Consider the following 22,500-nt stretch of genomic DNA (forward strand, 5'->3'; position numbering starts at 1 on the left):
GTGTATTCTATATTATGAGCCATTAAGTGCTGTGGATAAGGAGTAAGGAGGAGTGAGTGTTGTCCTGTGTGTGGCTTGTCGTGTGGTGGCCATCTTACCCTCTCGGTGAAGGTCCTGCCCCCAACTCTGTCTCTGGCCTCCAGCACTACAGGACTCAGGCCCTGCTCCTTCAACAGCTTGGCTGCTGACAGACCTGAGAGAGAGAGAGAGAGAGGAAGGGAGAGGAGAGAGAGAAAAAGAGAGAGAGAGAGAAACAGAGAGATTAACGACATCTGTAAACAAATGACATTGCACTTTTTCAACGTTGTTAAACAAATGACATTGTCCGAGTTCGTGTCCCAAAATTGCCTTGGCAGAAAGTGTGTTTGGCGAGTCTCTAGCTGGGGTCACAAAGGGGTACACCGTGGTCACGCAGGAGCGACTGTGCAGGCAGGAGTCCATAAGGATCCATGCGCACGCACACCCATGCTGTATTCCTAACCAAGGAAGATGGGAGGTAGGATGTGGGCTGATACCAGATGCTGGAGCAAATGGCATGATTTAGTCTGGGAATAAGTTAGTCTGGGAATAAGTTAGTCTAAGAATTAATTTACTCTGGGACTAAGTTAGTCTGGGAATAAGTTAGTATGGGAATAAGCGTAATGCTGGAGGCATGGCCAATTTCATCACATTACTCCCAGTCTTCTGTTTCACAATGTTTGCGCTCCATGTGCATTTTAAGAGGCATATCATATAATTTGACAGGTTTGCTGATAAATCCGGTTTTCTTAGAAGTAATGTACTACTGTATGCCCACACCAGAGCAAAGCAGAGAGAGTAGGGTAATTAATGATTAACCTCACTGATAAATGCATATCCTGTTCTTTTACATTGTTTTACACCCCGGCAGGGTCAAAGTTCACTTATTCATGACCTGGAATGAACCGATGCCTCATAAAACATGACATGCTGATGCCATGATTTAGTCTGAATGGGAAGTCACTCCATAATTATATATATAGTATAATATATATTATATAAGTATAAGACCAAATATTCATATATATATTCATACAGAATGAATTTCATTCTATCTAGTTATTTACGTATTTACACCTTACAATACAGGTATACAATGAAGTGCCACATATAGCTTACCATGAATACCATCCAATAAATACGGGTGGCACTGCAATAATGCTACACAATGATATGCTGCACATCAAACATTGACTGTCAATCTCCCTCTTTTTAAATTCTCCAATACACTCTTGCATTGGTGAACATCAAATTAGTCTACTCATGCTTTCTCAGTTCTCACTTTCAGAAGCGCTGACCTAGAGACAGCGTGGAGATAGCCCATCTTTATGGGGGAGGGATTGCAACACACCAGTGTGAGTTCCCCACTGAGCCTCCAGAGGACACAACCCTTCTGTCACTCAAGTCCGGAGGAGACCTATGACTCGGCAGTTTTTGTGACAGCAGTCGGCAGAGCTCTCTACACAACTCCGTTTCAGACGACAACAAACTGAATTTTAGGGGTGAAAAAGGTAAACTAGACAATTGGACAAATACAAGCAACATACAAGGCCTGCTAGAAAAGGGGCGCCTCCTGATGCTTAATTCCGACTTAAAAGACGGCGATAGTGACAGGGATAGTGAATCATGCATGTGTGATCACGCTAGTGAACACTTCTTAAAAACACACTTTCAGACGTGCATTTCGTCTGTCACTCTGCTCTCTAGAGGGTCAGTGGTGGGAAGTCTCATAGCTCAGGGCACAGACAGGGGTTTCCTCTCTGAGTGTGAGAGAGGCCATTCTGAGGAAGCGAAACACACACACACACACATCACACAATCATGTGATTCAGGCTGCTAGCTAGTCTGACCCTGTCTGTCGGGAGTCTACACGAGCATGTTTTCCATGTCTAAACAATGTCCACGTTTGTTTTTGGCCAAAAGATTTCCTGAGAGGATAATCAGTGAAATCTGAGCACACATGTTCTGGTTGAAGTGCGTGTTTCATATCAAACTGGAGCTGCTGGTGATATTGCGTCAGGCTCCACCGTGGGAGACAGGAGATGGAGGGGTTATGGAAGGCGGAATGGGGCTGTATCGGGCAACATGGGGCAACATGGGGCAGCATGGGGCGGCAGAGTGAATGTGCTGAGTAAGGGGACCGCGGAGGCCAGGGCAGAACAGAGGAATTTAGTGTTCAACAAAGAAAACCCCAAGAACACAGCACCCATTTCATTAATCTGCCCAATCTGTGGGACATTTTTCTCTCTCTCTTTTCTCTCTCACTCGCTCTCTCTCCTCCACCTCTCTGGCCCTGTCTATTCCTCTCATTCTCCCACTCACTCACTCTCTCTCTTTCTCTCTCTCCTCCACCTCTCTGGCACTGTCTCTTTCTCTCAATCTCCCACTCACTCTCTTTCTCTCAATCTCTGCAGTGCGTAGTAACTTCTTATTACCCTGTCAGGAGGGTACGTATGCATTTATTTGGCTCAGTGCTTTAAGCGTAAAACTTTTAGTGTCCTGTCTCGTGTTTCACGACGGCTGGCCTGGACAGGGACCAGACCGCTGACACTGTGAACATAGAGTCATCCTATAAACAGGAACTTTTATTCCAGCACCAGGAACACACTCGGAGAGAGAGAGAGAAGGAGAGAGAGCGAAAGAGAGAGAACCTAAAGACAGAGAATAGATAGAGAGAAAGAGAGAGAGAAACGAGAGAGAAACAAGAGAGAGAGAGAGAGAAAAGAAATTGTCCCACAGGTTGGGTAGATAAATAAAATCGATGCTCTTTTTTTCGGGTATTCTTTGTGTCCGACCAACAGCGTGCTTTCTCCGACAATGCTTTATGACTGGTGTATCAGACTACATAAACATCTGCGGTGTGTGTCCCATGATGACCAGCAGGGGAAGCGGACCAAAGGGGGGGAGCGGGGGTTGGAATGCCTGAGCGTTCTGGGAGAACTCCTGGCCTAAACGCAGCAGTGATAAGATGATGACAGGAGGCTTTTGTCATGCGTGGATTAGCTGTGCTACTACTCCCTGGTACTGGGATAAGATCAGACATTTCCTTCCCAAATGCTGAGCGTGCTCTCTCTCTTTCTCTCTCTCTATCTTTCTCCTTCTCTCTCTCTCTCTCTCTCTATCTTTCTCCCTCTCTCTCTCTCTCTCTCTGAGAATGTACCAAGTTTTATCTGTTTAAGATCAAGCTCTCCCAACCTCTAGTAAGTCTGTTTAATCACGCTATGAGGTTGCATGTTTGTTCTAACGTCGACTGGATCATTTCACATCACTCCAGCTGTCTTTTATAGCATTGCCAAGTGTATTGACCAATCCTGCCTCTAATTCCAAAGAATCCTCAAGATTCCGTTTCCCAAGATTCTTAGCGGAGATGGAGTCTATCAGGGACTAGCATGGACCCTTTGTTCTACCGTGGATGTCAAATAGGCCCTACACTGCTCTGGTCCAAACAACACATGAAATAAGTGTCACGTTGCTCCAGACCTCTACTCAACATCTGGCCAGAGAATCTCCTCAACGTTTCCACACGTATGGACACAGCACATCAGCTGCATCACCCTGAGACCATGTTTTTAATGTGCCTCTCGTGTGCTTCGTTCTCACCAAGGTGCAGGCCGTGCGGTCTGCACGCCGTCATCGCGCCTGTTGTGTAAACAGTCATGACGGCCCGTTAAACTCCTCTGAGGTAGGAACGAGAGAGAGACACGCCTGTCAGTAAAAACAAGAGAGGCAGGAGCCCAGGGGTGGAGCAGGAGTGGGACACTAAATATCATCACCCTGCTCCAGCAGCCTCCTCCCAGTAGGGGCCAGTGGGGGTTTTTGGGAGTGTGACCCAACTTGACCTAACCGGTCCGATATTACTGTAAAATGCCAGATGACTTTAGTCGCTTCCACATGGTGAGGTGTAGAGATGATAAATTCAGCAATGGTATCGGATCGGTATCGAGTATCGACCGATACGCAAATACCGATACCAGGCATTGGTATCGGTATTGAAACTGAAAAAGTTTGAATCGGTGCATTGTCAGGTCATCGTGGTTGTTACTGTGTTATTACCAAGGTAGTGGGGAGGGGCTGTGGACGAGGGAGAGAGAGAGGGGCTGCAATTTCACAGTTCAGGCTGCTGGAGGGTGCAGCAAAGAATGAATACAGACAGCGACACCATGGCCTCTTTCAGCTCACAGTAAACAGCCTTGCTTCAAAACCCCTCTGGTCAACTGTGAACCCTCCCAATGTATCCCGACGAGGTGAAAGCAGGGAGCTCGGAAGGGACACACAGAACTGAGAAACAGACACAAGACTTGGCTGTGTCAGGTGGTCTGTGAATCAAATGGCAGACTGAGTGACTACAGTGTTCTTGTCAAGTCAGCAGAGAATTTCAAATTGTTTTTAATGAGGATATGTCACAGTCACACACTCCATAATTCAACCATTTTCTCATAATTCCTTTCCCTTTCTCTCTCTCTCTCTCTCTCTCTCTCTCTCACACACACACACACACACTCAGACACTCACGTGCACACACACATTCTCACACATGCACACTCAAACATTCACGTGCACACATTCTCACACACACAGACACACAGACACACACACACACACACACACACACACACACACACACACACACACACACACACACACACACACACACACACACACACACACACACACACACACACACACACACACACACACACACACACACACACACACACACACACACACACATAAAACACAAAATCCCCCAGATCTCAGGGTCTCCCACAGCATGGGGATTATGAAGTGTCCACATGAGTACCGCTGCTTGGAAAGAGCATTCTTAGAATGGAACTCAAATGTATGTCTGAATGTGTATGAGTATCCTTGCGATGTGTATGTGTGTGTGTGTGTGTGAGAGAGAGAGAGAGACAGAGAGAGAGAGAGAGAGAAAGAGAGAGAGAGGGGGACAGAGAAAGTGCATGAGTGAATGTGTGAGAAACTCAGAGGAAAAGAGAGAGTGAGAGAGTGTGAGTACTATATGTTTGTGAGTTTGTGTGTGAGAGAGAGAGCGAGAGAGAGAGAGAGAGAGAGAGAGAGAGAGAGAGTCCACAGAGTGAGCACAGTCAGGAAAAAATGCAGCACCACCGACTTGTAAGGACTTTATATTTACACGGGGGATTCGCAATAATAACACTTTCAAAATTGCTCGCTATGGAGAGCTGTGCGTAATAGTAAATGAATTTCTGCAGCGAAATACATCAGCGCTGTCCCGCCACGCATATCTCTGGCATCGTTAGCGTGTCGTTAGCAAGACCTCGGGCATGATGTCACCCATTCGTTTACACAGTCTGACACAAGTTTATCTCAAGACAGTGTGTGTGTGCGGCGCGCGCTCGGGAGAGACAGAGGCCTGCTTGTTCTTCCCCAAAGAAAACCCAGAGTGGGAATCCATCAACAACAGACCACATCTGCGCAAATCCAGCCTCAGTCTTAAGTCATTTTACGGCACATCTAAGCTGGACCGCCACCAGAACACATATTAGTTTTAGGAGTTCCGACCCGAGCCACAGGGTCTTTTTTGGTTTTAAAACAGCGATGGGGGCTCCTCGCAGAGTGCTATAACAACAGGGCTGCCTAGGACGCTCGCAGAGAAAAGGTCACAGAGTTACGAAAGAGAAAAACAGATATTGGATTTGCCCGCTGTTTATGCCAAAGGCGGTCGCCACAGAGAGAGAGAGAGAGACTCTTTGTTTGACAAAACAAATCGCCGCCTCTATTTTTTCTAACTTAAAATGGTTGAATGAAGTAGAGTAATTCAGCACTTTTCTCTTAGACTTCAAAAGCGCCATTTTGACATTCTCTTTGAAGTCAGGCGGGTTTGGAGGGAAATAATGCAAAAGCTAAGTGAGCAAAGCTAAAGGTTCTAGGCTCAGTGGGAACAAACTTCACTCTTTGAAGTGAGTTCAACTGTCTACTTATTTCTTTTGCTTTGGCTTGGGGTCTGAATACACAATATCAAACACCGCAAAAAATCTACACGCATGACCTCAAAGGACCTGGTTGCCTCACAGCAAATTCTGCAGTGAACTAGCGTTCTCATTGGCTCTGAATAGAGAAAGTAAGAATTAAGATTGTCTGCTTTTGTGAGATAAAGGGCTAAACGGAAGATAGCCCAACTGATTTGTATAAACCTTGAGCCTCACTAGGCCTGAAACATACCATGACAAATAATCTGTCTCAGACAAATAAGCCTCTAGATGTCTCCCATGGTGTTATCCAAAAGATGGGCCAGCAGTCTTGGCTAAGTGAGGTGTATCTGGCCACAAACTGGAGAAGTCTTGCTAAATCCTACCTGCCATTTGCTCCGTAGCATGATTCATGATCTGCACAGATGCCTCTTACAGTATGGAAGCATGAGCTACATTGACTCAAAGACAGGTATCTTATTACTACATAATAACAATATTATTGGAAATGTATCGATAGTCACAATGGCAAAGAGAGCAAAACTCAAGTTCAACTGATTGCATCGTAGCATTTGAAGATGTGCAACAGATGTTCAAGCCAGATCTTATCAATTTCATGTTCACTACATGTGTGACAAATGTTCATATCAACCTATTCGTCAACTTGTGGTACCGTAGAGCATAACATACTCAATTTGTACAGCGTTCATGGACTCCATTTCAAACCAGTATGAAAGTATGAAGACCGACGATAATCACACCGCTGGTGACGATAGCCCTCAAATAGTTAAATACGACAAGGAAGTGTTAGAGGTGAACATGCATGTGAGCCGGTCTGGACTGCTATCTGTAGGAGGCTAACACATATGCGCAGCGTGTTCCTGTAGCATGCGGGCGAAGCATGGTGGAGCGAGAGGCCAACCCCATAGGGAGTGTCAGTCCACTGAGGAAAAGGTCAAGGAGCCTTTGAAGGAAAACTCTCCCAGATCAAAGTCATACCCCTGGAGCTCTCTCTTTTGCTCTTTCTCTCACTCTCTCTCTCTCTCTCTTTTTTCTCACTCTGTCTCTCTGTCACCATTCCCTTCCCCCACTTATTCTGAATCCTCGTCGAAAAATCGCAGGCATTGGCCTACATATGGTCCCCGTTCTCAAGAGTTGTGTCTTTTCCAAACCTCAAAGCTTGTGAACGAAACAATGAAACAACTTCACACAGACACTAAAAACACATATAGGCCCACATATCCAGACAGCAACCCAGTTTCACATGGGTATTTGTTTTAATGAGTGTGTTCTGCATCCATATTGGTCTTAGGAAAACAAACCCTCAGCATAATACTTGTTTACTTGTATCCTAAGCCTATGTATCTTGAACACAGCATTGAAGTAGTGATTTAGTATTTCTCTGCTTCTGTAACCTCAGGGGGATAACTCTCCAGTTTGCTGATCAGTGTGACACAAGAACTAACTCAGTAATCCTCATATCTGGCTTCCCTCCCTTTATCCCTGCTAATGTCAAGACACAGGAACAATCGGCTGGCAAATCGGATTGACAAGGGACAGCAAAGGTTTCCCTGGCAACTGCAAATGTAAAGATGCGACCACTTGGGCAGGGGGGGGGGGGGGGGGGGGGGGGGGGCAAATGCAGCAATTGTTGTCCAATTACAGCTCTCTGGTCAGGCAGTAGGAGAACAAACATCCTATTGAGCATGACATTCAGGCTAATTCAAAACAACACAATAACCAGCGAGACTACTTGCAGCAAACCACAAATTGTGAGCCAGGAGATATTTCTAAAAGCCAGTCTGACTTTAATGATCGAGCGCTCAGTCGAAGACAGATCTTCTTTCACCTGATGGATGGTGTGCTGCAGGGAGTGGGAGTCTAGTGTGGTGACCTGAAAGGACCTGCCTGCAAGAAGCTTACTGAAGCCCTCTGCAGTGGGATACTGCGGACGGCTTAAGATGTGCTGTCAAGTAAAAAAGGAGAGGAGAGAGAGGAGGAGAGGAGATGAGAGAGAAAGAGACTGAGAGAGAGAGAGAGAGAGAGGAGAGGAGAGAGAGGAGGAGAGGAGATGAGAGAGAAAGAGACTGAGAAAAAGAGAGAGAGGAGAGGAGAGGAGGGAGAGGAGGAGAGGAGATGAGAGAGAAAGAGACTGAGAAATAGAGAGAGGAGGAGAGAAAGGAGGAGAGGAGATGAGAGAGAAAGAGACTGAGAAAGAGAGATGAGAGAGAGAAGAGGAGAGGAGTAGAGGAGAGTGTGAGAGAGAGAGAGAGAGGGAGGGAGGGAGAAAGCAAGAAAGCAGATGAGGAAAGAGCCAAGACAGCAGAGAAAGGTGTGTGGGGGGGTGGGGTGTGGAGAGGAGGAGAGAGAACTGGAGTGGAGGAGGAGAAAGAAAACAGCACACAGACTGTGAGACATATGATATCTGTCTCTCTGACGTGAAAAAAACACACACACTGTTATTTCATCTGTTTAAGCTACTGACAACTGATATAGTTTGCTGTAATGCAAACAACCCCCCCACTAAATCCACACAATGTCCTCTCACTCGCCCCCAAAGCAATCATGCCACTGCCTCTCAATGAGCAGGATCAGGCCCGGCCAGGCGTGGGTCAATGCCCCTCAAACGAGCACCGCAGTGCTCTGATAATGGGGAACCTGAGAGGGACAAAAGCCATTTGTGAAGAGCTGTCATGCCCGCCCGCCCGCCGCCTTGCTGATATTTGCTTGGGTGCAGTGGCTGGGAACTGACCATATTGTCTTCACAGGGCCAGCGTATGGAACAGGCAGAGCCACACACACAGCACTCTCTCTCCCCCCTCTTCTCTCTCTCTCTCTCTCTCTCTCCGTCTCTAAACACTGGCCTGCATCGCTGTTTGTTTACAGTGGCAGTAGGTGGGTAGGGGGCTAGATAATGGACCATTCTCCCCGTGAAGCCCATCAAGTGATGAATGTCACGCGAAAATGAGCAGCAGTTAACGACGTCTGATCGTCGCCGTTTTTGTGTATGCCAGCAGGCCATTACGGGTGCCCTTGCAAAACGGTGTCGAAATCTAATATCAGCTCGAAGTTCAAACCCAATCAGTTTCGCAAGCCTGTCCCCCATCTGGCTCCCTCTCTCTCCCTGTCAATCGGCTGATAATGACTAAATTGCATTACCACATCTCTGCATCGTTGGCCCTAGCGCCCAACCCACCCACCCACCCTCTGGCCCAAATTGGAGTTGACAGAGAACACCTTTAAGTGTGCCAACTGGCCTCCGGGAGCCTCGGGGCTCAGGATCCTAATCTGTTATCTTTTGCCACTTATCCATCGTGCCAATTAAGCAGTCCCCTTCTACCGAGGCCTGTCCTCATGATGAATCAAGCCATCAGAGGGAGGGAGGGAAGGAGAGAGAGAGAGAGAGAGAGAGAGAGAGAGAGAGGGGGAGGAAAGGAGAATGAGACTACACCTTGAAGGGATAGGGCTGAGCAATGTGCAAATGTCCCACACAAATTCTACATAGAGTACATCATTCTTTTACCGTAAATGAACATGGTTGCTAAACATACAGTAAATGAGTCAGGGAAACCAAATGGGTGTGTTCGATAAGGAATAAGTTATGAGCACATACAGTAAAATCTGTAATGACAAAAGTCAGTAATACCTGTTGCAGATGCATAAACGCTGCAACGCATTGGTGTAAGAGCAAGAATATTCCTAGCCTTAGTCTGACTGGTTTGAAATGTTGTAATGTTTTAACAAGGCTGTTTATGTCTCCTAAAGGCATGATACATTGTTCCTGACTTCCCGATGTGACAGGTGTGAAATAATTTGCTGTTTTGAAACTCACGGGTTGTTGTCTCAAAAAAAAAATCCATTTGCAGCTAAATGACAAGAAGCTGTTGCTGAAATTGCTCCAAAACAAGACTATTGATCTGACAGACAGGCGTTTAAAAGACAGCGACTGCATTTCCCCCGTCTCACGCTCCCCAGAGGTTTCTACTCTGTCTGAGCAAACAACACTATTGCCACTCGTCTGGCAGACGACGAGAAAGAATGACAACACAAAAAGCCAGAGAAAGATGATACATCAAGTGGCCATACACGAGCCATCGGCTGTGTAATAAGATACAACCCCAAGGGTGGCTAATTTTTTATTGACAGGAAATCATTATTCAGCACAACATAAACAGCACGTAATCAGTGAGTAGCCTTCAGCTGTCAACGACAACAAAAAAAAGCACTCTGACTTCAGATGCTCCTCTAAGGATTTCCAGAGGCGTCTATGTGAGAGACATGGTGATGGTGATCTGCTGTATTGACTGGATGTAAAATCAACAGTCAACATAACATAATCATATGCAATCCACAAGTAATACCCAGGAGCCTAACACGGGAACACATAAAACAGGCTGCTCTGTTTGCACTCAGATTTAGTGGTGTATTTCTAAGGATTTTCCAGAGGTGTCTGTGTGAGAAGAGCGATGGTGGCGATGACAGTGAGGTCGGTTATTATCTAAGGTTGCACAAGAGAGGAGGAGGAGGAGGAGGACAGCTTCTATTCTCCATCGTGACACAAGCACAGCGGAACAGCCCTTGTCAGCGTGTCAGCGAGTCAAAACCCATCACCAGCCTCTGATGAGCCCCGGCACTTGGCCTTCTCCCCTGTCACATAATCATGCTATCGGTGTCGGCACCGCTGTGTGTAAGAGACGAATATATATATCGGATGTTTACTAAGTAGGTTACTTTCAACGAGCCACTGAAATAACTATAAATAACTACAGACTCTCTTACAAACACATCATGTCTTTTCACACAGCGGACTTCTGACTAAACAGCACATTCTGTAGGGAGGTGTTTGCTCCAATGGCTGTGTTTTCGCCGGTCTCCTAAACCCTATGCCTCTGTCTGTTCCATGACATCAGCTCCAAATGGCACTAGCGTGGAACACGGAAAACTTCATCACAAAAGGACAGAAATAATTGCTGTCAGTATGAAACTCTCCAAATCAATTTACGGTTAATGTGGCAACCATGAGACTTTCACAGCTGTGGCTGTTAGCTGAAACCACAAATGGGTTTTTTTTGTTCACAGTTTGCCCATACAAAAACAAATACATCTAGAATGATATCTGATGATGGCAGTAATAGTCTTCCAAGGGTCCTTTCCTGCTGTTTGATCAGCTGGGAACACAGTACCTGGAATACTCTAATACTGTATCACAGGATCTGTACAAAACAGGGAAATGCACCCAGTCTAACACCACACAGAGATGAGTTTAAGTTTAGGACATGCATTACGCGTACAGAACTAGGACACATGGCGTTAAATTTAGCCGTACCACTTTGAGAGCAGACAATTTCACGCACCCCATTTCCAGGGGGTTCTGCACCCTGCACAGACCAGGTCTTTCCCATATCTGAGTAAGCACACACCAGTCACATGACAGGAACCCACTGAGACAAGGTGCTGTAAGGATCATGGAACATTTTAATAATGTTTCAATAATAAATGTCTGTCAGAGAAGACCTAATTGAATTACCTTAGGCACTGTCACAACCTTGCCTAGTCATGTAACCAGGAAATAGAATTGACATCTAAGTCACACAGTCAGCCATAAAAGCACTGACACACAGTATTCCGTATCAGATAGCGTGATGTGTACAGATCATCTCTGTATTGCAATAAATTTAATTACATTTAATTGCTCCGTTTTGCCTCTTGCAACAGCGGGCAAAGCAAAGAATCCTTCCAATAAAGAGTTACACAAGTTATATGTGCAAATCCTGAATGAAATGAAGGCTGCAAAAAAAACTGTGTCAAATATTGAGGGTTAAACTACAGCCATGTGTTTGAATGAGTGACATTATTTACAGTAGTTACTATACTCAGGTCAGACTCAAGCATAGTGACCTGACACTGCCCCCGCGCCCCTCCACACACACACCACACACACACGTATACAGCACACACACACACACACACACACACACACACACCTCTAAAGTAACGAGCAGCGGGGGACATGCGGAGAGCCCTCTGCACACTGAACGCTAAACGTCAGCGATGCCTCCCATCCTCTTCTCCTCCCCTCCGTCTGCGAGCGCCGGCTTGTTTTTCCTGGCTCTGCTCCAGGGGCTGGAATACCAGGGCTCCTCAGCAGGAATGGGACACTCTCTCTCTCACACACACACACACACATACACACACACACACACACACACACACACACACACACACACACACGTACACACACACACACCCATCAGGAAACGCCTGGGTCAGCGGACGGACGGGCTCCACAATTAGTCGTGGAATTCCCAGCTCCACTGACCCGGGGCCCACGATCAGCCCGCTCCGTCATATGATAAGCTGCGCTGAGTGTTCGGGACACATTTCTACTGTAATTAATACTGATGCTAATACTAGACTACTGGTTCACTTGAACACTGAACACTGGAATATAATTAAAAAACAAATGTTCTTCATGGCGCATGGTAAGAAATTGTAATTGTACGACCACTGTATTTTTGATTAGATTCTGTAGTTGCCCAGATAAAATGGATGTCTTCTTTATGTATGTACAGCGCATGTGGACTGATTGTGTTTGACTGATATTCATTAACTGAAGATGGATTCACTCCTCGTCCTTCACTCAGGCCGTGGTGGCCTTCTAAGTGGCATATCCTGTTTACATTTTCCAAATCTATAAATAAGTTGTGGAGACAGCTACGTGCACTTGTTATCGAAGTAGTCAGGAACTTGTTGCACAAGAGTTAAGGTGCAAATAGCTATTTCTTTTATCTCTCTCTCTCTCTCTCTCTCTTTATTCTTCTCCTCTCTGCTCTCTCTACAGTCTTTCTTCTTTGTCTCTATCAGCCTGAGGACTGCGGTGGTTCACAGGGCGTAGCCACCCCACAACCACCTCTCTGCTATTCACTCTTTGGCCCTGAAGGTGTGTGTGTGTGTGTGTGTGTGTGTGTGTGTGTATGTGCATGTCTGCAAGAGAGAGAAAGCGAGAGAGAGTACGAGACAGAGAGAAAAAGAGAGAGAGAGAGAGTGTGAGTGTGTGTGTGTGTGTGTGTGTGTGTGTGTGGGGGGGGGTGTATGTCTGTGTTTAAAAAAAAGAGCTGTCAGAATGGCTTAGCACTTGTGTGAAAGTGTAGCCTCCCCAGGCTACGAGTCCACCGGGACCACACAGATAACAATTGAATTTACAAGGGCTTATGGGCCATTAGCAGAGAAACCCACTAGCGAGATAGCAAATCTCTCCCCATTCCAAATTACAGAGCTTTCATTAAAACAAAGGACCCTGGATTTGGCTTTTTAAAAAGGGCACACGGCGAAAATGAGCCATTTAGTGACAGCGCGGCCCGACGTGATTTAGCACATGTGGTCGGAGGACCAGAATAAATGTTGGCTGACGACTGGGTGCGAATCTGCAGCTACCCTCTAGAAACCACAGCCCCTGTCCTCCTGGGCTAGCAGACACATTGACATGAATCACAGACCTGTGGGGCTAATATGATCACACTGTGTACAGCACGTGATCAAAATCTGATTCAGTATGATGGCCACAGTATATCTGAAATATAATGTATTTTTAAAACCTACAGATAGCAAGCAGGATCTGTCAAATAAGATGCTCGACGGAACAGTGTGTTTGTTTCATGACATTTATTCAGCCATTATGCAAGCGCTTGAGCATCGTTCATATGCCTGGGAGATATAGTCACTCCTTCAGCCTCATCTTACTCATAACTGTGTTTTCTTTCAAAAACCAGGACAGGGATATCACGCTACTGTTTGTTTTAAGATGCCAAGATCAGCAGAGCTGGAACACATGGAAGGTGATGACTTTCTAACGTCTTCCTGTCTTTGTCCTGGCTTTCACCACACGAGTATTTACAGTGGAAATAGCATACAGTACTAAAACAGAGTAGTGATATAAAGACAGAATAGATGGGCAGTGAAAGCTTTCGTGTAACATGTAGGTCAAGCAAAAAAAGTGCATAAGCCCTCAAACAGACATACCAGCATCAACAAAGTAATTGAACCAATAACATATTGATTGTTCACAGTATCCAGGGGCCAATTTGACATGTAAAATCCATTTTGACATGAGCGTTCACACTTCAGTCAGCCAATTACCTGACACATGGACAAACAGCGATGCATTCACCAAGTCCACGACAGCTGAAGTGGACATGATTGGTGTCATGGGATTGTGTGCATGTACAACACATCAATTCTAAATTGCATGATTTCACATGGCCTGTCTATCCCATTCCGGTAATCTCTGATTTTGGCGGAGAAGCCCCTGTATCGCTGAGACATCTGGACCATGGCAAATTTAGGAGAGCAATGCCAACGAAAAAACATTGGGGAAGTGCAATCTCTGTGTGCTACTCATTCAGAAGGTTTATCCTTTCATCATCTGTAATCACTGTGTAGCCTACTGTATGTACCTGAAGAGTAAATATACTGACTTTCAACCAATCTTACACCAAAGAGCTTAATCAGTGGATGGAAGGTACCAAAACAAATGGGCTTAGAGAAGACATTCGGTGATTCAAACCCAAACGTGTGTGAAATATGTCCATGTTCAGAGAGTTGTGTTCTCGGCAAGAGGCAAACAGAGCTTTTGCATATGTTTGCTAGTACAGTACTTCGTTAGAGCAAAACGCTATCTCACCTTCTTCTCAGCTCTTTCCAGCTAGCAGTCTTACCAGTCTGCCAACAGCATGCATGCAATGAGCATCAGGATCCCTCAATCACATGCCTATCCAACCAGTATTGCCTCCAAGCACCTGCCTGTGCCTGGTTTTACCAGGATCTTCCAACCACCTGCTAGACTGGGAATACTATATACAAACCTATGCCACATTTGGGATGTGCTTTTCAAGACTGTCTGGCTAAGAGGCCATGTATTTCTTTGGAATTGAGTAAACAACTGCACTTAAAACCTTTGTTTACAAGACTGCTGCACTTCTGAAACAATTTGGTAAGAGTTTAATTTCACTGCTAGTTACGCCCCTGCTGTAAGTCAATTAACCTTTTTCATACCCACTCTCAATTCTAATTGAGACGGTCTGCATGCTCACCAAGCTACCCACCTGCTGCTTATGCAACAAGTCTTAGCTGGGTGGTCCAAATCTACCTATAGTGCCACCAGGGTTCTGTAGCCACCTGCCAGTCTAACCAGTGTTACTATATGATGGTCCTCCACCTATACCTCTCTGGACAGCAGACCTAGACTAGATTAGACCTAGTCCTGATCTGCCTTAGTATTGTTATACTTTACTTTATCCTTCTCTGTTGGACTGGTTGGCTACTTAAAAAGGACAGAGACATCATCATTCTAAACACTGTCTAAAAACGAGTCGATCAAACTGTGGCTCTCTGTTACAGTTTCTGTCAGGGACAGCTGAGCTCACAGACCAGATACACTGATCCCTCATACAGGATGGCAGGTCAAGAGCAAGCCTTCACAATAAACTGGCAAAATATGGCACGTTCATCATAATTGCACAGAGACTTTGCCTATACAAAAAGTCCAAAAAAACTCGTCATAGTTGAGCGTTTTGTTACCACCAAAATCAATAGCATCATGACAAGTCCACAGATTTCGGATGATTTACGGTACAATACAAATGATAATTGAGCTCTTAAAATTATTGCACGATGAACATGCATTTACAACAGGCTACCGTATCCTGCAGCTGGCAGCAAAAGTGTAATTGAAACCCAGGAACTATTAGAATCACACGTCAGCTGCACTCTCATTTCTTGGATAGCTATCCTGGCTCTCTGTGTCCCTCTCATTTACGACAGGGCGACATGGCAACCTGTGCGATATTACTTAACGGACACTCCTCGGCGACATGCGACTGTGAGACGTGAATTCACGGAAGAGACGATGAGTGAGAGAACACCCTTTACACACTTAACTGCTTATTAAGTGCGTTAAAGACCGACTATACTGACATTGGTGGCGAATTGTTAATCATCCGCATGGTATTTATGTATTTTCATGATATGAGGTTGTTTTATGAAAATATTCTTGTAAGCGCAACAGCAGCTGATAGTGCCACCAACAGTCGATAACCGTGAGAGCTGACGCTCGGTTAGTAAAATATGAGCTAGAGCAATAGTTACTCATAATATCATAGTTATTAGAATGTTACAAAATATCTTAATTAATTACCTGACTCACTTGTTCTTCAACGAAGTGAATTAAGTTGAGGAAAAAAACACCTTCGCTTCACTAACCTGAAATGCCTCCCCCGATGACTATCACGTCGTATGTGTTCTCTGACATGGTGCTGTTCTGTCTTTCACTTCTCCGGCTGGCGCTCGATCGCTCGCTTGGTAGGAAGAAGTGCGGGGTCGCATCTGTATAAAAGCGTGGTCAGGCCCTCTCGGTAGCCCCGCCTCCCCCTCGTACGCACCATGGATCTATGTTAATAGCCTACCGGTGAGGATTTACACTCTGTCCTAGAAAGCACCACCCTCCCCCTCTAGTCACTATAACCATACACTGATAAACACCTGCTGATTGAACTGGTCTCTGTGTTTTACCAGCCAAGTAAAATTAATAACACACACAGCTGTGTATACTAGGTCCACGTCTAATTCAGATATACTAACCCAATCTGTAAGCAGACTGCCATTGGAGTAGCCTATCAAATAACACCCACTCCAAACTGTAGCTTAATATGAACTTAATTTGTCATACAATTTAATCATAATATTGTTGCTACGGTAGGCTTATCTGTGTAAACTCACAACTCATTTTAATATCTTAACACAGTCTTCACTGAATGGAAATAAGCGATTACACCATAGAGTGATGTTTTCAGCCCTTTATAATAAATAACATTACTAAGCCTAGGCCTATAAAGTGTAATAGTCTTACGTTCATGCAAAAATTTCACTAACCGGCCTGTAAGTAGCCTATTTCGGTGCTTGACATTTCTAGGCTATATTTTATGAACTGAGAAGACTGTGCAGTGACAAATAAACAGATAGGTCGGAGAAGGTAATAGGCCTAGATAAACATTTGGAAGTAAAGTCTGCCCTCTTGTGGTGTATGACGGTAGTGCGGGGTCAATATATTGGGGTTATGAGGACGCGAACACCTGCACTTAATGCCTTGCCTCTCTTGAGAGCCTCAAGCATCTCCTCATGAACAGCGCCATGTTCCATTTCGGATGTAAGTAAGAGTTATATTTATAAATATTTAGATAGGAGTTTAACCTGACCTGCCCTAGGCTATTTTCTAATACATTTAAAAGTGATTGGCTTGGTTTAAGTGTAAATGTCAGCATTCTGTGCCCCCGAGCCACACTTCTGTGAGTGCGTGTATACATTATCCATAATGAGCATATTGACTATAATCCAAATCCTGCGTTGATCTCATTTAATCAAATAAGCTACTAAAACTCCACGCTAGCACATCCCCCTGCCCTTTACCGCCCCGAGGGACAGTGCGAGTGCACGTATGGGTGTCCGTGTCCGTACTTTTCTCTCAGACAAGGGGGTACTTCACCCAGAGACAGATCCGAGAATAGCTGTGGGACAGTGTGGGCGCGCGTGCACGCCAGGCCCTCCTCAGCAGTGTCACGGTCGCATATCTTCACCGAAGTATGTTTCCGTTCAGCCAAACTGACACTGATCTTTTAACGCGTCCATTAGTAAATGATGTGTCAACCAAGCACACGCCAGACCAAGCGGAAAGCAGGCTTATACCACTAAAAGCCTCAGTTATGTTTATTGGGGTTGTGGCAGGTGTGTTGAGTTTAATAGGTCCTGGCAGACTCTTTTGGTAATAGATCTTTTGACCACCAGAGGGTGGTGTTGCTTTTTAGTTCGCAAGCAATGGCATATTGAAGCGGGTCATACTCGAGGCCCAGTGACTCCCAGCAGGCGTATTTCCCCATTGTCATATTGCATGTGTACATGGAATTTCTGATAGCATTGGCTAGTTGTTTATAAGGGAACACTTGCCATGTCTGACCCTATTTTCAAGTTTATGGTGATGGATATTTTGGCCATTGAACCCTATGTGGCGAATAGAGGTATGAAGACCAGTAATAAAATATGATGTGTTTGTGTAAGGTGCACATTTGCCCTATTATTCACACAGCGTGTCTGGACGAGTTTCAGTCCAAAGCAGACAGACCTCTGGCCAGACCAGACAACTAGCGTGAACCACACACAAATAATTCAGAGCATTCACTTCTCCTGTGATGAAATGTGGCCTCAGCTGTAGTAGAGCGAAGACACAGAGGCCATCCATTCTCTCCATCTCCCCCTATTCCGTGCATATGTCTTATCTCTCTGGAGATTGGCAGGAAATTGCAGTCGCCGTGCTTCTGAATTATCGCCTCAGATCCAAGCCCCCTGCGCAATCTCATAGCGCCGCCAGGCTGCAAGCGACGCGTCCCCTCCAAGTGGATTTTTTATTTACTTCACCTGCGAAATGCTTCATCTTCTTAAAGACAGAGGTTTTAAAAACACTGGGACATCTCGGCTTGGCGCGTCAGGAACCCACCTTGCTGCTTCCTCTCCCGATAATGACCCTCACACAAACAGCGCTGTCATGGAAATTGGCAGTACGGAGACTCCTCTGACTAGGCCAATAAACTAAAGCCTATGAGTCTCCGTCAGACGAGGCGGAGGACATATGGCCCAGTCGTGCTATCAAGACATTTTCCTCCACATCTTTATGGCAGGTTGAATGGTAACGATTATCACTTGCTTTTAGGAGAGGGAGAGAGTGCATGCTGTGGGGATGGACGCAGCAGAGAGGTTATTAAAAGCGCACATGTGGTCGACAGGGGGAATGTTCGGGAGAAAATAATAGCAGAGCTCCGCGCAAGCCCCGTCTGATGTGGCATTTCGCTGGGTGCCTATGGAAATGGAATTCGGTCTGTTATGGCTGCATTTCTTTGCAGCTAATACCGGTGTGTGTGTGTGTGTGTGTGTGTGTGTGTGTGTGTGTGTGTGTGCGAGAGAGAGAGAGAGAGTGAACGAGGGAGAGAAAGAGAGATACGTCTCAGTATGTCTGTCTTTTTTGGTGAAGTATGCAAGTGTGTGTATGTGTGTGTGTGTGTGTGTGTGTGTGTGTGTGTGTGTATGTATGTGTATGTATGTGTGTGTGTGTGTGTGTGTGTGTGTGTGTGAGAGAGAGAGAGAGAGAGAGACTAGAAGTGTCTCAGGGCCATCGTAAAAGTCCCTGAGCACTCCACTGACAGGCATTATGTGAACTGTCTGTCATGCTGTCAAATTAGCTATTAAGTTAATTATAGCCCCCTTGAAAGTCACATTGTATCGAGCAGCCGGAATACATGTAACAAGACAGCTAGCACAAGGCAGTCAATCTTTAGAAACAAAAGGAAACTGTTTATTATATTCACATGTGGAGCCCATCAGATGTCAGATGGGATTCTGGATTAAAACAGTTGTTGGACAAGCAGATTTTTCAGTATCTCCAGAGGTACGGTTTCAGGCAGAGAGAACAAAGGGGTTTGTGAAAGGGGGCACCTTTATCTTATCTGAACCTAAAGGAATTTTTTCTTTTGATGTAATCTTACAATTGTGGCACATTCCATGTGTGGTATTCACTATTAAGGGAGGGAGAGGCTGTCACTCCCAATTCAATATTAAAAATGTCAGTTTTACACAAAATCGTTTATGTCAGCGCATTTAAATCTCTGAGGCTTGCCTTGCAGCATTTCACCTCTCATTTGAGCAAACGTTTTGAAGTTGAACTTTTTCTGTGATAGTTCAAAGGGTGGACAGTCACACTCTCTTCCAAGGTCCGCAGTAAAGGATGGGACACATTGATATCTAGTTTATTTTGTAGAGTTGGCAAAGATGTGGATGAGGATGGTTATGACTATAATGGTGACGGTGGCGATCATCTTATGTCTGATCAAGTTGAATAGACTTAGTCCATGCAGGGACTGGAAACAAATCTCTAGGCTAAAGCACTGAAATCCTCCCATAAGTAAAGAAACAATAATTACAATAATAACAAAAAAGTGACACTGGTAATAACAACAATAATAACTATTATTGATAAAGAATAATCATAATAAAACAACAGCACTGTTGAGATAACTTGAGTCAAGGCAGTAATTGTGGATAATTGATTTGAACATTCAAGGTGAAAAAAAAAAAAAAATCCCCAAATCCTTTAAGTCTAGAGCCAGTCAGTCAGTCAGTACAAAACTTTCCGGAACACACACACACACACGCACACACACACACACACACACACACACACACACACACACACACACACACACACACACACACACACACACACACACACACACACACACACACACACACACACACACACACACACACACACACACACACACACACACACACACTCCTGGGCCGCAGTGCCCGAGCAGCGCAGCTGGAGAGGCAGGAGGCCAGAGCGGTGTCACCACATCAGGGGCCGGTCGGCCGGCTGGACGCTCTGCGGAGCGCCCTGGGACGGCTCCAGCTGGGAGAGGCAGAGGCCGGCCGCCCACCTGACAAGTGGAGTTTGCCTGGGGCCCACCGCTACGCCGTCCCTTTGCCAGTTTCACTCGCTCTCTCATTTGCTCTCTCTCTCTCTCTCTCTCTCTCTCTCTATCTCTCCTCCTCTCCCCCTCTGCACTCTTTCTTTTCTCTCCGTCTTTCTGTCTCTCTCTCTCATGCGCTCACACACAGGGATCAAAGGAGCTAGAATGCGATAGAGCGCACAGGTGCACAGAGACTATTCCACACATCTCATCAGCACAACATTTCTTCACGCATTAATTATTGCATGTGTGTGTGTTTGTGTGTGTGTGTGTGGGTGGGTGCGTGCGTGTGTGTGTGTGTGTGTGTGTGTGTGTGTGTGGGTGTGTGTGTGTGTGTGTGGGTGGGTGTGAGTACTTCTTAACTTTTGTTTTTTTTAAAGTTTGTGGTTTGCGTTCTTCTCCTTTTTACGAGGTCTGGCAACAGCCCCATCCATGTTTCCATCTCTAATGAGTCGTGAAACTAGCTTCTCTCACTCCGCTATGTACAGCGGTGAAAATAAACACACAGAGGAGCGAAAAAAATGACACGCTAAAACAAAATAAAGAAAGCCAGAGAGGTCCAGGCTGAACATGTTGCAGTTGGACAGTTGTAGTTGCATTTGGACAGTCGTAAGAGTGTTGTTGTTTTGGGATGGGAACTTAGAGTGGTCCTAATGCCTGGCTGGTTCAGCGCTAACTGGATTCAGATGCTCTCCATGCAGTTTTGGTTAAGCAGTTATGGTCATTATTTACCCACAGGTATATTCCTCACAAGATGTCTGCTCTTCTTCTCAATATTCCTCCTCTCCTTCTCCTTCTTTTCGTCACATCTCTTGTCCCCATTGCTGGACAGGATTTATGGTGAAACATGGACACATGTTTAGGGATTCTTGGTTGGCAAAGGCCATTCTCTGGGATGCTCAGAAGCTGATGAGGGGAGAGGTCATTCCCCCTAGGGTTATTGTGGACGGTTATTGTTATACACAGATTCAGATGTGAGTTCTTCTGCAATGCTCTAGATTTGTTACATGTTGAGACACTCACAGGAATGGTAGCAGGGAGACTCTGTATAATATATTTTTGTGTGTGTGTGTGTGTGTGTGTGCTCAGTTCTCCATTTTGTTTTCTCGTGCTGTTGTACACGTACAGTGGAGACTGGCCAGTGAAGAATTTGGCGGGACTTTCAAAGCGTCATGCGATTCAGGTACAGCTTCTCTTCAAGCAACAGTCACAGCTGCTGTGAAAGAGTCCACAGCAGGTAGTGTTTACATAGGGATGGAAATGGTCGATAGTGTGTAACGGCAGAATCCCAACTCTGTATACATGTGTGTGTGTGTGTGTGTGTGTGATTGCATGTGTGTGTGTGTGTGTGTGTGTCTTTATGTGTGTGTGTGTGTGTGTGTCTTTATGTGTGTGTTTGTGTGTGTGTGTGTTGTTCAGCTACACTCTTCGCAGCTGCAGGCCAGGATGTAGCGGTAGGTGGCGGTGATGCGCGTGCCCCCGGAGCAGCGCAGCCGGACGGCCTTGAGCTTGGAGGTGTGCGGCCGGCAGCAGAAGCAGGTGCTCTTGAAGGGCTGCTTGAGCACCGAGCTGAAGGAGATGAGCGGGTCCGAGCGCGACGTGTGGCTGCAGTGGCCCTCGCAGCGCGCCAGCAGGACCATCTGGGGAGGCAGGGGAGACATGGGAAATATCAGGTTACGCAGAACTGGGGTTGGTGGGAAATAATATCAGAGCAGACAGAACAGGGGCTGATGGGAAATATCAGGGCAGGCAGAACAGGGGCTGATGGGAAATATCAGGGCAGGCAGAACAGGGCTGATGGGAAATATCAGGGCAGGCAGAACAGAGGCTGATGGGAAATATCAGGGCAGGCAGATTACGGACCGATGGGAAATATCAGGGCAGGCAGATTACGGACCGATGGGAAATATCAGGACATATGATATGGGAAAGGCCTGAAGAAAATAACAAACTACAGACCCAAG

The 22,500-nt window shown here is 45.7% G+C and overlaps 2 protein-coding genes across 2 annotated transcripts in view; both read right to left on the reverse strand.

The window, feature by feature from the left end:
- Positions 1 to 16,305, reverse strand: part of mao (monoamine oxidase) — a 43,808-nt gene extending 27,503 nt beyond the window's left edge. Inside the window, exons 1-2 of the mRNA XM_062534289.1 lie at positions 16,224 to 16,305; positions 99 to 193 (exon numbers count right to left, since the gene is read on the reverse strand). Coding sequence (XP_062390273.1) covers positions 99 to 193; positions 16,224 to 16,272 — 144 coding nt within the window. The 5' untranslated portion in view covers positions 16,273 to 16,305. The remainder of the gene's footprint in view (positions 1 to 98; positions 194 to 16,223) is intronic.
- Positions 16,306 to 19,337: 3,032 nt separating this feature from the next.
- Positions 19,338 to 22,500, reverse strand: part of ndp (norrin cystine knot growth factor NDP) — a 15,712-nt gene continuing 12,549 nt past the window's right edge. Inside the window, exon 2 of the mRNA XM_062533427.1 lies at positions 19,338 to 22,176. Coding sequence (XP_062389411.1) covers positions 21,952 to 22,176 — 225 coding nt within the window. The 3' untranslated portion in view covers positions 19,338 to 21,951. The remainder of the gene's footprint in view (positions 22,177 to 22,500) is intronic.

The sequence above is a fragment of the Sardina pilchardus genome, chromosome 4, assembly GCF_963854185.1.
Source record: "Sardina pilchardus chromosome 4, fSarPil1.1, whole genome shotgun sequence".
Taxonomy (NCBI): domain Eukaryota; kingdom Metazoa; phylum Chordata; class Actinopteri; order Clupeiformes; family Clupeidae; genus Sardina; species Sardina pilchardus.